This window comes from Martes martes (genome assembly GCF_963455335.1).
Source record: "Martes martes genome assembly, chromosome: 9".
Classification (NCBI taxonomy): domain Eukaryota; kingdom Metazoa; phylum Chordata; class Mammalia; order Carnivora; family Mustelidae; genus Martes; species Martes martes.
The window spans coordinates 61,745,563-61,761,157 of record NC_137896.1 but is presented as its reverse complement, the minus strand read 5'-3'; the positions used below and the strand labels follow the sequence as shown (position 1 = coordinate 61,761,157).

Here is a 15,595-nt window from a genome sequence, read left to right as displayed (position 1 = left end):
GACTCTTCCCTCTGTGGCTTCTAGGAGATCATCATAAAACACGGCCCTGTGAAAATCCACTCTGCATTTTCCCTACTACCATTGGTGTTGGTGGAATTGGTTATTGCTTTAGGAATTTGGCTGAGATAAATCCAAACTTGTGGAAATAGCACAACGAGGTCATGGCCCTGGAGTGAGACCTCTGAACAGCGGGAGGTGAAAGGAGGGAAAGGCCTATACGAGGAAGGGCTGACGAGGTGTGAAATGTGTTTTGTTTTTTTTTTTTAACAACATTATTTGGCTGATAATTATTTTTGTTACCACATAGGAAAATTATCCCCACAATCACAGTTACTATGCACACGAGTCTCTCCTTCTCTGTGAACTGAGAGGTAAGTCTCCAGTAAGAGGAAGGATGTTTACTGTGATGAGGGCTTGCTTTCTTTGTGGGGAAATAAAATGGTTTGGGTTAAGTTTCCCAGAGTGGTTGAATCTTGCCTTTGTTTCTACCAAGGAGGCGTAATAGAGAAGAGGGAGGGTTGCCTCTGGTTGGTTCAAAGATGTGGAAGATAGGGAAGATACGGAAGAACTTCAGGCTGCCTCCTTCTTCTCCTTCTTGAAGTCTGCTTCCAGAATAGTTTTGCTTCAGGTCAGCTTTAATCATGCCTTTCTACCACTCAGAAGGTTTCTGGGGTTCTTTGCTTCCTATGTGCGTTTTTAGAACCACCTCCTCCCTGCCCCCCAACCCCACCACCACCAATCTGTCTTCTTCCTACCTGCATCCAGAATTTATGAGCTGTTTTCCAGATAGCAAGTTTTTTTTCACCTCACGCCCACCCTCTCCATCCCTGCGGTATCCCTTTCTCCTTACCTGTTCCCTGAGGGCTGGTCCTGTAACTTGCCAGGACTTTCCCTTCTCTCTCACCCACCTCCTGACCCTAATTCAGATTGGTGTCAACCAAATCCGTATACAGCAATAGCCAATTCAACCAGGACCAGTTCTATTACAGAAAATAAAATACAGAAAGGGTTTCCCATGATGGTTTCCTATCATGGTCTTCTATAAGTGCTAAGGCCTGGATGACAAACAGTTACTCTCTATTGGAGGCCCACAAAGTAATGATCCAGACACCCAGGTTTCACAGTCTGATTCGATAGAGGAGGGTTTTGCACATAACCTCAGAACGTTTTTTTTTTTTTTAAAGATTTTATTTATTTATTGGACAGACAGAGATCACAAGTATGCAGAGAGGCAGGCAGAGAGAGAGGGGGAAGCAGGCTCCCCGCTGAGCAGAGAACCCTATGCAGGGCTCGATCCCAGGACCCTGGGATCATGACGGGAGCCGAAAGCAGAGGCTTTAACCCACTGAGCCACTCAGGCGCCCCTAACCTCAGAACATTTTATGTTGCTTTTTTGTGGCTTCCCATGTTAAATTTCTACTTCTTAGAAACCAAAGCCATGGCTCGTGTCATCTTTCATAACCCTCAGGGACCCACCCCAGGGCTGGGCACCCAAGAAAAACTTGTTGAACTGATAGATTAAATGATGTGGACGCGGAGGGGAGCAAGGAGATGTCACAGAGGGTGAAGTGAGGACCCACGATTCCCTTAGATGACGCAGTGGAGAAGATGTTCATCCCGTCCCTGGCACATCAGAGGTGGACCGTTCCAAGTCCAATCTTTTGTTGGGCACTCATGAGAAATTGACTCAAAAGTGATAGAATCTTTGCACATATAAACAGCTAGCAAATGATAGAGAATGTGCGTCCAAACAAATCCAATTGGCAGGACATGTCGTACTGCCAAGAGGAAGCCTCTGGCTATCCATCACACCTTGAAAGATGAAAGATGAAGGGAACAGTGCTCCCTTCAAAGGCAGGAAAGGTTAGCGCTCTGGGAAAACAGAGCCCAGTGGGAATTTCAAATACATGGTGTGGCCCTTCCGGCTTGTAGGTCATGATTAACTATTCTTACCCTAAATGGCCATGACATATAATCCCTTTCCTAATTTCATTATTTTACTTACTATCTCAAGACCGTAACTTTTTAGACATTCAGGTGAGATTAAGGGAGGAGGAGGTGGAATAAGGCTTTTAAAATCTTTGGTTACCTCAGAAAACATATTTGCTTACTTTACCAGGAAGTTGGGTTTGTGTTTTGTTTTGTTTTCTGCTGATGCCAAGAGGGGATTAATGAGTAGCTGCTGGGTCTGCCAGCTTTCTTTTGATTTCAGTTTATGTAATTAAGCAGTTCCCAGAATGACTTGAGGTTCTCACTCGGCATCAAAACACGCTTCTCAGATGTGTTAGGTGTGGAGGTCAGAAGGGGTCCAAACTCCCTGAATGGAGGGAGGGGGTGTGAAAAACTGATCTGGCTTTAAACTTTGGTCCCCCCCCCCCCCGTTTCAAAAGGGTTGATTCTACTTTGGGGCTGTGCACACCAAGGTATATTGAGTAGAAAGTAGGTTTCAATAGAAGTTCAAAATGAGCTAATGTTAGAATAACTCCAAGTGAGGTTAACAATAGGAATAACACGGGGAAACCAGCCCTGGTTCACTATTGAATTTCCAGCAACTACAGCTTCGTGCGTGGTGCATGTCCAAGAACTCGCACATTGGACAGGGACACACTGGTAATCCACTGTGCGCCAGGCTCAGCTCTGGTTGCTGGAGATCCAATAAGAAGTGAACCCGACAAGAATCCGCCCCCCCCCCAAGATGCTCACACAGAGCGAATGTTGGACGAGCAGATTTTTATCGAGTGTCTCCTTAGTTAGGGAGTTCCGTGCTAGTGGTAGTGGGGGTGGGGGCGGGGGTTGCTGGGAAGAAACCGTGTTCCTCAAGGAATGGATCATCTCACTGGGAAGTGAAGACACCTATGGAACAAAAGAACTGTTCAGAGTTGTAACTGAATACAGGGTGCCGATCCAGACAGAGGAGCCAGAACGGGCGCTCATCTCCAGATTCCCCAGGCAGGAGGCTCTCTGTGGCAGGCTGACTTGTCTCTGGCTCCTTAAGCAGTAAGAATTTGCAGTGGCAGAAATCAGAGTTCCCTCTGGTTCCCTTTCTCCCACGCAGCCCCCTAACCTTTTTTCATTCTTCCATCCACATGATGATTGTTTTTTAAAGAGGATTATAGCAGCTTTTCTTTTGGAGTCAGGCTAGTTCCCTGACCGACTAATAGGGCAGAACTTCTAACAGTTCCTGCCCTCATGAAACAGACAGCTGGGGGAGAAAGACACGAGTCAGTTACACAAATCAGACCTCCTGAATGCTACAGGGGAGAACACAGCATATAATAGGGAGATTTGACTTTGTCAGAGAAGTTAGGGACAGCTTCTTAAAAAAAAAAAAAAAAAAAGAAAAGAAAAAAAAAATGTGGGCTATACTGGAATCTCCAGGATGAGGAGGGATTAACCAGGGGAAGGGAGCTGGGAAACATTCCAAGTAGAACAGCACGAGGAAAGGCCTCGTGGCAGGAGGGAATTTGCTGTTGGGACAGAGGGAGCCAGGGATGGCTGGAAGGGAGGGGACTCAGAAGAAGGTAGGTGGGGTGGATCATAAGAGGCCATCAGCCATATTTAGGAGTTTTCTATTTATTCCAAGAGTAATAGGAAGCCTTTGAAAGAATAATCAGTAGAAAGAGAGAAGGGAGGGGGATAGGTTACACTCAGATTTTCATTTCAGCAGGGTAACTGCCTGTGGTGTGATCTGCATTTGCTAGGGGTGGGCAATGTGGGGGACATTAGGAAGAAAGCACTCAGCAGGAGTCTAGACAGGAGGTGAGAACCGCTGGGACCAGAATGGTGGCCGTGAGCTGAGCAGGCAGAGACAGAAAGAGGTAGACAAATGCAGCAGACGCAGAACGGTACAAAAGTGGAAGGGAGAAGCAGCAGGGCTTGGCGACGCATGTGAGGGATGAGGGAGAGGGAGGTACTCGCAGTCACTGTCTGGTCTCTGACTTGTACGCAGGCCCCCTGGATGAGGACCCGTTGGCTGCAGGCATTGGGGGTGGGGGGGGGGTAGAATTACCGAGTCAGTTTCGAACCTGTTGGGTTGAGTGCTTTTGCACCATCTAGAGGGAAATGTCCGAAACGCGGTTGGATAAAGGGGTATGCGGCTTGGAGGGGAAGTCTGGTGTGGAGGTTGACATTCGCGGGTCACCTGCGCCCAGCGAGGTGCATTAGGCTCTGTGGGGTGGAGGAGACCGCTCAGCGAGGACACAGCGGGGAAGGGGGAGGGCCCCAGACCCCGGCCCCAGGGACTCCGGCGCCTGATGGCTGGGGAGAGAAGCCTGCACCAGCAGACGCGAGACCACCTGCCCGAGACATGGGGGAGGAAACCAGCCCAAAAGCCAAGGGAGCCAAGTGATATTTGGAAGAGGAAGGGCTCATGGGAAAATAGTGCTAAAAGGACAGGAAGTGAGGACTTGGTGATGGTAGTTCTCCTGCCATCAGTGATGACAGGATGAGACCACCTTCGGGGAGCACCCATTGTGAGCCAGGCACTTTAACATTTAAGCTCATGCCCGTAAGACATCTGTAAGGCAGGTCCTCTATCAAACCGAACACAGGGAGCAGGTCATGTGCCTGAGCTCACGTAGCCGGCAAGTGGCAGATTTCAGTGGGAGCTCTGCTTTGTCACTCCACAGACCCTGTTCTTCTTAAGATTTTTTTTTTTTTAAGATTTTATTTATTTATTTGTCAGAGAGAGAGAGAGGGAGAGAGAGCGAACGAGCACAGGCAGGCAGAGTGGCAGGCAGAGGCAGAGGGAGAAGCAGGCTCCCTGCTGAGCAAGGAGCCCGATGTGGGACTCGATCCCAGGACGCTGGGATCACTACCTGAGCCGAAGGCAGCCGCTCAACCAACTGAGCCACCCAGGCGTCCCGACCCTGTTCTTCTTAAATGCTGTGTGTCTAGGGTCAGTGGAATCAAAAGCAGCCAGCAAGCGGAGAGGGGTGTGGAGAAGACAGGTTTCCTCCTCCGGAAAGCCTTGGATTCTTCCACAAGCCGTGGAGGAAATGCGGCATCGTTGCTTCGACCCGCAAACAACGGGTGGCTGCCCACGGGAGGGCGTCCCAGTACTTGTTCTTGTTTCTGTGGTTCAAGAGCTCAGGGCAATGCTCTATGCGGGAGGCAGCTGCACCTGCCCTGGGAAAGTCTTGCCCGCAGCGCCCTGGGACCCCGTTGTTCTCAGCGAGGGATCTGACGTCACCTGGGAACGTGTGAGAGAGGCCGCTTCTCAGACTCACCACTCTAGGTCTTCCGAATCGAAAACTCAGTGGTGAGGGGCAGGATCCGTGTGCTCACCAGTCTTCGTGTGATTCCAGGGCACAAGCTTGAGAACCTGTGTTCTTGGGGGATCCTTGCAAACAGAAGAAGGAAAATCTGAATGACTTTCAGTCCATGTATCTCTCAGACACCAAACACCTTGGCAGAACGAGATGGAAGAGTGGTGCTGAACCCGGGCTGCACACGGCAGGCCCACGGGGAGCTTTGCACACCCCCCGAGGCCTGAGGCCCACCCTCGGGAATTCTGGTCTCGTGGGGCTGGGGTCGGCCTGAGCATTCGGGTGTTGTGATGAGGATATGCGTGGGGAATGGGTGAGGGAGGGAATGGTGGGCAAGGCAGCCTGTGTACTTTTAGGTCCAGAGTCATACTCTGGGGAGAAAATGGGGCAGGCCTTGCAGGGGAAGGAAGACAAATGGAAGAGAGGCTAGACTGTAGGCCCTTTGTGAGTACTGGTATAGCCTGAATGAATCTGGAAACTACTGGGGCAGAAGGTAGTCTGAATTCATAACAATTCTTAACAGTGGACTTACTTTCAAAGCGATGTCAACAATGAATTAAATATGCTATCACAGCTGCTTCATGACTAAAGCAGGCTCATGATCACCTCCTCCTGCCGGCTTCACTAGACTCTGTCTAGATGTTGAGAATGTGCTCGCCCCTCTGGCCTCCCCAGCATCACTGTTTTCCCTTTGCTCCATGAACCTCCCTCCCCCGCTGACCCACTCAAGCCCCGCCCTTGGCATTCTCACCCCATCCCCAAATCCTGGGATTTGTTCCCGCCCTGTACCCCGGCCTCCTTGTTGTCTCAGACCCCAGCTCTTTCCAGAATCCTCCGTGGACCCCAGTTTAGAGAGCCCCCCCTTTCTCTTGCCCTTTCATCTTTAAGACACTCTGCTCCTGTTTTGTTTTCCTCATTCTGCCCATTTCCCCATCTCCAGTCCTGGCTCCTAAGTTCCGCAGGGACAGTGCTGGCTCGACGTTCTTTGCCTCCCGCCTAGCACAGTGCCCCACACCTTACAAGCTTAGGAAACAGTAGCCAAGAAACCATGAAAGTGAACTTCCATCCGTCTGCTTCACACACTGGCAAGGAGTGCAGATACAGAAGGCCCCCCCTCGATGATGTAGGAATGTGATTGGGTCATGCAGAGGCCACCTTGAGGAAAGAAGCCATAGGAAATGTGGCAAGATGGGAATCCCGGTAGGAACATCCTCCAGAATGAGGAGTGACCCGCAGAAGGGGCACTCGCAGCCTCAAAAGCCTGTGGGACCATGAAGTCGTTTCCCAGGGCCGTCTTCACCCATTACCGCCAACTGGGGGCTTCAAACAATCTGAATCTTTTCTCTCATGGTTCGAGAGACCAGAAGTCTGGAACCAGTGTCACTGGACTGAAATCAAGGTGTCCACAGGGCCCTGCTCTCTCTGCAGGCCCTCGGAGGAGAGTTCCTCCTTGCCTTTCCCAGCTTCCTGTAGCCGCCGTGTTCTTTGGCTTTAGGCCACAGCACAGTCGCTGCCTCTGTGGCCATGTTGCCTTCTTCCCACTTCTCAAATCTCCCTCCTGCGTTTCTCTTATAAGGATGCCTGTGATTGCACTGAGGTGATCCAGAATAACTTCCCTTCTCAGGATTCCTGTTGTAATTGCACCTGCCAAGTCCTTTTTTGCTATCTCAGGTAACGCTTGCACGTGAAGGGATTAGGACATGGATGACCTGTGGGGAGCCGTTATCCAACCTACCACACATATAAAGGTAACTGGAGCCTCCAGAGGGACAGAGACTTGTCCAAGGACACACTTCAGGGTTGTCATGGAAATCAAAGACCCAGGTCTCCTTTCTGTCCGTGTTGGGCTTCCTCCACTAAACTAAACTGATGTTCATAAAAGTAAAACAGAGCAAGAGATTTAAAATAATGCCTCCTACCCTAACCTGTGTGCTGTCTGGATTATCTGTCTTCTGACTTCTGTCTGGATTGCGTGCTACTGGGATTCAGCCATCGCTGCACCTTCTTCCCCCTTGAGTTTGGGCTCAGGACACGCTCTCTGGCCTGTGTGGACAGCAACAGTGGAATTACTTAAATGGCATTTTCTGCTCTCCTTTCAGGACCGCCTCTTCTTCGTCATGGAGTATGTAAATGGTGGCGACCTCATGTTCCAGATTCAGCGCTCCCGAAAATTCGATGAGCCTCGCTCCCGGTTCTATGCTGCAGAGGTCACGTCAGCCCTCATGTTCCTCCACCAACATGGAGTCATCTACAGGTAGCTCTCCCTTCTCCTACCTCCCCGGACAGTGAAAAAATAAGAATTCTCCAGACACTCGAACTGACTTTGGCCCCCCCCCAACCGGTCTCTTAGCAACCCGCTTTAGATTAGTTGTTTGTTCTAATTTGCTTGCAGAGGACTTTTTTGGGGGCTGTTTATCACTGTGAATGTTAATATTTGAATAGCCTCAGGAGATCTGACCCACTGTTTGTGCCAGTTTTGATCGAAAGCCCAAGCACAACACTTTAAAAGCTTGGCGCCGAGCAACCTTGGAATGACCTTCATGTCTCTCTCTCCCCACCCTCTTCCTTCAACATCAGGGCATTCTCTTTACTTTTTCCTTCTGTGCCATGAACTTCCTCCCCTTCCCAACCTCTTGCCACTTCCTGAGTTTGTTTGGCTTAGTTGTCTCCAGCAGATAGAATCAGAGAAGGAGTTGCTCAGGGGTATCTGGGTTTCTGATTCGAGGAGGAGGAGGAGGGGAAGGGAGCTAGACAATATCCAACAGGAAGTTCCTGCACATCATCCAGTCCCTCACTAACGCCCTGTCCCCTTTCCAAGAAAACACAGAACACACACACACACACACACAGTCACACACTCACACGCTAATTTTCCAGTAAGGGAGTGGGGCTATTTACGCAGGCTCTTCTGTGAGGTCAGGAATTCTGGGAGGAGTAAATATTTATAGTTAGCAACAAGGACGCTAAAGTTCCTTAAGGTTTTCTCAATGACTGTCAATTTCTTGACTTGGTTTTTGCTCCCTTCCCCTGCCCCCAAACTTTTTTCAATTGGGTTGAATAGCTGGCTGGATTCAACCCAGAACTTAGTCACTAGAACCTTCCTGATCCTCTCCTGGGAGCAGTACTCTGACTAAAGGCTCGTTGAGGGGCTCTGACCAATGCTTACCCCAGGCTTCCTTTTTACTGATGACTCTTAGTTTCCTCCAATGTGTGTCTTCTCTGCTCAGAAGTAATCAGTGCCTCCCTGCGGCCTGCATAATAAAATCCAGACCTTTCAGCCGGCCTGGCATGGCCACCCACATCCTGCGTCCCTCTGTTGACTTCCTATTGCTGCGTAACAAAAGACCACAGATTTATGGGCTTCAGGCGGCACCCATTTATTAGCCCCCGTTTCTGTGGCCCCCGAGTTCAGGCACAGTGGGCGCTGGCCCTTGGCTTGGGGTCTCGCTGCCGTGATCACGGTGTCAGTCAGGCCAGATGCTTGTGTGAAGTTTGGGGTCCTCTTCCACATTCACATGCCAGTAGGAAGGACTCAGCTCCTTGCAGCACGTGGCTAGCTTCTTCAAGGCCAGCCAGAGGAACAGCCTTTCCTGGAGTCTCTGACTCCAGGGAAGGCTTGGACCCTCTTTGAACAGGATCACCTGATTTGATTACAGTGACCCGGATGGTTTCCCTTTTGTTTAGCTCAAATGATTAGGGACCTTCATTATATCCTTACAATTCCTTTGCCTGTAATGTCACGTTATCTCCATAGTGACAAGACATCGCCTTTTCCACGTTGTTCTGGTTAGAGCAAGTCCCAGCATCCCCCCTCCTCAGGGAGGGATTATGGGATTACACGGGAGTGCAACTCACTGGGGCTCTGCTTAGGTTGTGTCTGCTACATCCGGGTGCACCTTTCTCTCCCTACTCCACACAGCACCTTCTTTTGAATCCGCCAAGGTTCTCAGCTTTTCTCAGACCCACCTGCCAGTTCCCACCTTGCCTGTGCTTATGCCCTCCTAGCCAACCTCTGTATGGCCCAGAGGCCTCATGCAGTACCACCTGCCTACACAAAGCTTGGTCCCGCCAGCCAGAGCAAGTTTCTCCACCACCCACGCTTCTGTGCACAATTCAGGAATGAACGGGATTTGAGACTGCCGTTGCTGTGCCTACCACTGTCCCCATCGTGTTAGCATTAGGCATCGCTGTGGGTGCTTCACTGAGTTGCAGACTCCCTTAAGGACCACTTTTTTGGTTAAACCCCTCAGTCATCTTATTTTACACGCTCTTCTTGTTTTCCACATAGTACATAGTCAACAAGTGACTGTTGACTCCAGTTAGCTTAAATCCCTAATCTCTGCCCCAAAGCAGCTCATAAGCCCATTCAAGATACAGGAGTTATGTGTGGGAAGAGCTCACCCATACTGCGAGGCCGTGTGCCGCCGGCGCCCATGACAGGAAGAAGGACCTCCATCCTTTGCAACGTCATCGCCATTCCGTCCCTATTACAGGGGATACAGTCATCCAGTTTCCTGGCAGGGATTCTGAGCCTTCCCTGAAGTAGCTTGCCCAAGGCCCTCCTCCATCAGTGGCAGACTGAGGAAGACTAAGTGACTGATCAGCAAGCTCACGCTGTACACCATGACATCTGTCACCCTGCCTTTCCAAGTCCAAGTCCAAACTCTTTGAGGTGTCATCCCAAGTACTCCAAAATTCACCTCTCCCTTACAGGTCTGCCTCTCCCCTTTCTGCTTCCCTCTCATCACACCTGTCAACACTTTTGTTCTGTTGGCTTCTGGGAGCCACACTTTCCCCTCCCCCGCACCCCCCAACACTCCTTCCCACCTCCCTGAACATTCTTCCTCAGTCTCTGTGTCCGCTGGCCTGGCTGCTGCTCCCCTCCCACCTCTATTCTCTCAATGCTGCTTTTCCCCAGGGCCTTTATCCCTCCTTCCCCCTACCCTAAATACACTGCCTGAGCGATTCCAACATGTGCATGCTTTCAGAGGACTCCTGTGTGCCAGCGACCCTGTGTTACTACATCCAGCCCCCAGTTATCCCCAGAACCCAAACAAGCTCTCTCTCTCCGAACTCTCTCTCAGGGAGGACTCTCAGGGGCCTGCTGCCTCCTTCCCAGATGAGCTCACAGTCGCTCACAGACTCAAGTCCCTCACTGCCTCTCGGTTCCTTGCCCTCTTCTCCATCTTCCCCCCTCCTGCACAACTGCCCGGCATTCTTTCAAATCACACAGTGGTCACACACGTCCCTTTTTAGCCTCCTTCCGACTCCTTTGTGCCCCGGACCTGCCATGCACAGCTGTGCGGTCTGCGCACAGCACAGGAACGGAGGGCAGCAGGCAGTGAGCAGCGGATGGCGCCTCAGCAAGCTCTGCTGCTGTGGTTGACTTCAGCCTGGGAAAGGGGTGCTTTTCCTACCCAGAGGAGGTGGCTTATTGTGTCTCTCACAAAGACACAGTCTGTGACAATGGGGCCCTGGTGGCCCCCAGTGATTGTGTGACCCTTATCACTCTCCCCGCCAACCATGTATCCCACCCTCTAGGTACTCCGATTATTTGCCATCCCATCCCCGATGCCATTCTTTTTCATTTCTCGGAGCCTTTGTACCCCTGTCCCTAGAAATCCCTTGCTCCCAATCTGGGTCTTGATCAATGAGTGGTTTCCAGTTCACGCCCATGTTCTGACTGCCTCAGAGTCCCTGGTTTAAAGGGTATGGAGGTTCCATAATACTGGAGGAGGGGAAATCGATAAGGATATTGGTGAGAAAAAAAACCAGCCCTGAGTTTCTGATTGCTGAGGCTGCGTGATGAGCACATGCGGTGAGGGGGGGGTCGCTGTCCTATCTACTGTTGCATGTGTTTGAAGGTTACCATAATTATAATATCTTCTTTTGTTAAAAAAAAAAAAAAAAGTTACCCAGGGTAACATTCTAGAGTTTTTGATTCAGTAGGTCTGGAGTGGGGTACAGGAATCTATATATTTTTTTAAAGTGTTCCTCAGGTGACTTTGGGCCAGAGATAAAGAAAAATTCTATTCTGCTTCTGGGGATTGTGTCAAGCCCTGACTGCTCATGTGAGGCTCTCCCTGACCACCCAGCCTGTCCTGGGGATCATGCCTTCCCTCTGGACTGGCCATTAGCAGGTTCTCTTTGCAAAACTTATGTTTTTACTTAAGATCCCTGTTCTGTGATTGAGAACTCCACACCAGAGTGCTTACCTGGGGGGCTTAGAACAACAGCCTGCTTATAGTAGGTATTCACTAAATACTTGTTCTTCTAGTCTCTGATGCTCCAGAGCCTTCCAGCCCAGTGGAAGTGATTGCCATCCCGTCCCCGATGCCATTCTTTTTCATTTCTCGGAGCCTTTGTACCCCTGTCCCTAGAAATCCCTAGCAAGTGGTTGCTCCCTCCCCTAGGTGTGTACTTCTTAAAAGTCTGTGTTGGAAGCATTCCTAACTCCTTGACCCTAAAAGGCCCCCAAATCCTTCATATTTCTCATTTGATGGGTTAATGAGGATGCTGGGATCTCTGTTTCCCATGTTGCTCTGCGTTAGGCTGCCACAGAAGAGGGTAAAAGGCAATGTGTCTGCAGCTGGATGGTGGCAGGGAGCTGTGACTGTGTCTCCACCTCTTTGCCCCTGGCTGTTCTGAAGCCCGAGCAGAGACCACGTTTTGTGCAATACAGGGGTTTATTTGGGAGATTGGCAAGGCCAGGTTTTGGAGGAGGAAGCTGATTGCTGGAGTGGAGATGGAATTTCGGTCTTCCTGCTAGAATTTATACACACACTAATTAACAGCTAATTGGCCAGTGTTCAAGAATGGAGGAAAGCAGTCATTTCTCTGGCTGGCGTCTCACACTTTAAGAAGAGCCCACACTGACAGGCATGGCCCCCTTTCTTCTGGTCCTCATCTGAGTCAGGTTCCAGCACCAGGCAGGTGTACTGTCGCAGGGTACCGTCTCTCTGTCTCCTACCCCATGTTCCTGGAATCCTCTGTGTGCTGTGGCAGAAGCTGGCACTGTGTCCAGCCATGCCTTAAATAACAAAAAAACAACTTTTCCCTCCTTTACCATCCCACCCCGCCCCCACACACAGTGAGAGGTAGAGGTATTGAGGGGTAGGCCTTCCTTAAGAGTGGGCTCAGAGAACTCTCTCTTCATCTCCATCAGGGTCGCTGCCTGCCCATTTTCCTCTGAGCTGCTCAGTTGGAGCAGCTGACTCTCCGAGAGCGCCCCTCTGTCTGTGCAACATGAGAGAGATGGTGTGATCCGCCTCAGACAGAAAGGACAGCCGGGGGCCCTGAGGAAGATAAGCAAAGGTTTGGCAGTCAGGAATGTATCTCTGTATTCTTTCAGAGTTCAGAAGTCAGGACCCCTGTGACGGAGGGTAGTGAAGAACGTGCCCTCGGCCACATTGGCCAAGCGTCTTAACACTCCATGCCTCAGTGTCCTCACCTGTAAAATGGGAATGATAGTTGTACGTACCTATCTCATGAGTTATGGAGATTTCGTGATTTAATAGTTCCAAATAATTTTGAATAGTGTGTGCCACACAGTAGGCCCTTAGTAAAGATTAACTGTCTTACTGTATCTTGATTTCTATTAAGATGGATTGAAAGAACATTGGAGATCTTTTATCTAGCCCAGGCTCCAAAACAGATTCCTGGAATCACGTCAGAAGAATGAATTCCTTTCTTCCTTCTTAGAAAATTTAATCCCCCCCTCTTTTTTTTAATTATAAAAGTGGTAGTCCTAAAAAAAAAAAATTGTAAGCAGCAGAGAAAGGTAAAAAGTCAGTTTTCCCTTCACCAACCTTAGAACCACCCACAGTAGAACAGTGGAACGTTTTCTGGAGAATCCTTCAAGAACTCTTCTTGAGCAAGTTCCTGAACCTCTTTGTGACTGGCTTGCATTGACCTGGAGCTCAGACAATGCCTGCGTGTCTCCTGCATCCAGGAGCAGAGCATGACGGCTCCAAGTCAGACTGAGGAGGCCGAGGTGAAGGATCAGAAAGCCAGTGGGGAATGACAAGGCATTTTCCTCCTGGGAAGGCTCATTCATGAGTAACATCTCACGTGGAACACTAAAATTTGGTCTTTATCTAGCACAGGGGAAGTTATGACTTCTCCCTTAATTTTTCAGAACTTTCCATCTTCAGTGAGCTGTCACCGCCACTCCCCAAGAGCCATCCTGCCCTGGGGACCTGTCGTGCACCTGGTTGCCCAAACTGGGGGTAGCGGGGAGCCCCAAGGAGAGAGGGGTCTCTGCTCTGGTCCACGCTAAACCACTCTGTACTCAAGAGGTGCTTAGGAAAGGCTTGCCTTGTTGATGATGCTGTTTCTAAAAAGTCAGTAAGAATCAAGAGCCTGGAACACAGATTCAGGCAATACCTCCGAGGATCTAACGGAGCTGGATCTTCAATGCCTGTCCTCAGCGGGACAGGAGGACAAAGCCAAGAAGGGGGTGCTGAGGTCCGTAGCCATGCTCTGCAAGCCCGACCTCCCTGGACAGTGCGCATGGAGTTGTGATACAAACTGTAGCCTTATCTTCCTGCTAGTCAAAGAGGGAACGTGTGTGCTTAGCTTGTGGAACGACAGCCTGCCTCGATCCCTGGGATCGCCTCCTGCCACTGACACAATTCGGCATTTGCTGACTTGGGGAAGAGCTCTACTTAAAGCCTGTGCTAACAAGGGGAAGGTCTAATATTTAGATTCCTGTCTTCTTTCCCTATCTTCTCAATTTATCTAATGCTAATAAAAGCAGAGGAAGAGGAGGAGGAAATAGGATGATTTCTTCCTTCTTTCTTCCTTCCCAGTCTTCTATGACTTGCCTTCAGGAAGATCACTCAGGACGCTCTGGGATCTTCTCCCCCCACAGAGCGTTACCTTCCACTGTCAGCAGCCCTCCAGCCATTCTAGAAAATGATATTGTGATACAACATTTCTGAAGATGTAAGGGCTGAGTGTGTAATAGGAGGGTGTCGGGAGTCTCCATCGTTAGATCAGGGAGGTCTCAGAGTGATCTAAACCAATTCCTTTTCTAGATGTGGAACTTGAAACCAAAACTGGGCAGGAACTCACCCAGGTTTACCCAGCGAGGTACTATAAAGTGTAGATGTTATTTTAATCAAAGATATACATAGAGATAAAGAGTCAAACCATTCTACAAGGAGCTTAAACAATAAAAAGCTGTTTTCTGCCCTCCTTCTCACTCCCACCCAGTTTCCTCTTCCACAGAGACAACCATTTTCAGTTTTTTCAGCTGAGGCTTTTGGAACAGATCTCTGTATCTCGGACTAACATGCTGTTATTGTTACTTTTATAAAACTCTATTTTAGGCATTATGTAGTGACTGTCCACTGTGGAAGTGAGAGTTTACTTCTCTACCCCTACTCCCACTGCCCCATGACATCCATACTCCCATCCCAACCTCCCATCTTCCCTTCCTCTCAGTAGAGTTTACGATAATTGTGGTTAAATGAATATACATCGTATGCATTATTATGACTATGAAGTACTGTTTGGGGGCACCTGGGTGGCTCAGCCCATTAAGCCTCTGCCTTCAGCACAGGTCATGATCTCAGGGTCCTGGGATCAAGCCCTATGTCAGGCTCCCTGCTCCTCAGGGAGTCTGCTTCTCTCTTTCCCACTGCCCACCCCCCCAACAGTTCATGTGTGCTCTCTCTCACACACATGTAAATAAATAGAATCGTTTAAAAAAAAAATACTGTTTGGAACAAACCCATGTGGTAAGCTATAATTACTTTCCTATACCTTTTCTTTGTTTTCCCTGGAGATGATAATGATCTCTTTGCTTTCTATGTGGTTATTAGTTCAGCACAAACTCTACAAATTGTCCACATCTCCCTGCAGGATGTTTCGGTGCAATGGATACTCTATCAACTTCATGTTCTTGGGAAGCTCTCTCCTGGAGCCCTCCAGCCCACTCTGCTCTAAACAGTTCCCCCATGGCTGCTGCCTGACTGTCCCCATACTGCCGTCCTCATGCTTCCTTTGGCCTCTTTCTTCTCTGAAAGCTTCTGTGTCTTGTATCCCACATCTCTGTCTCAATATATTTCCTTGATGTGGTGAAGCAGTCCCAGCAGTTCTTTGAGAAGGATGGGCAGTACATTTTTTAGCCTTTCCTTTTATATGCAAAATCATCTTTATGTCTCTCTCAGATTTGATAAAGACTTTGGCTGGGTGTAGAATTCCAGATTGAAATCCATTCTCACTCAAAATTGTTCCATTGCCTTCTAACTTCCAGTGTTGCTGTTAAGAAGTCTGAAGCTATTTCAATTCTGGATCCCATTGTATAGATCTCTCCTTTTTTT

At 49.4% G+C, this 15,595-nt stretch overlaps 1 protein-coding gene across 1 annotated transcript in view; it reads left to right on the top strand.

Annotated features, from left to right (window-relative positions):
• The window catches only part of PRKCE (protein kinase C epsilon), a gene marked incomplete at its 3' end in the record, with an annotated part of 480,419 nt that overhangs the window by 392,271 nt on the left and 72,553 nt on the right, over nucleotides 1–15,595 (top strand). The window contains exon 11 of the mRNA XM_080814806.1: nucleotides 7,367–7,521. Coding sequence (XP_080670932.1) covers nucleotides 7,367–7,521 — 155 coding nt within the window. The remainder of the gene's footprint in view (nucleotides 1–7,366; nucleotides 7,522–15,595) is intronic.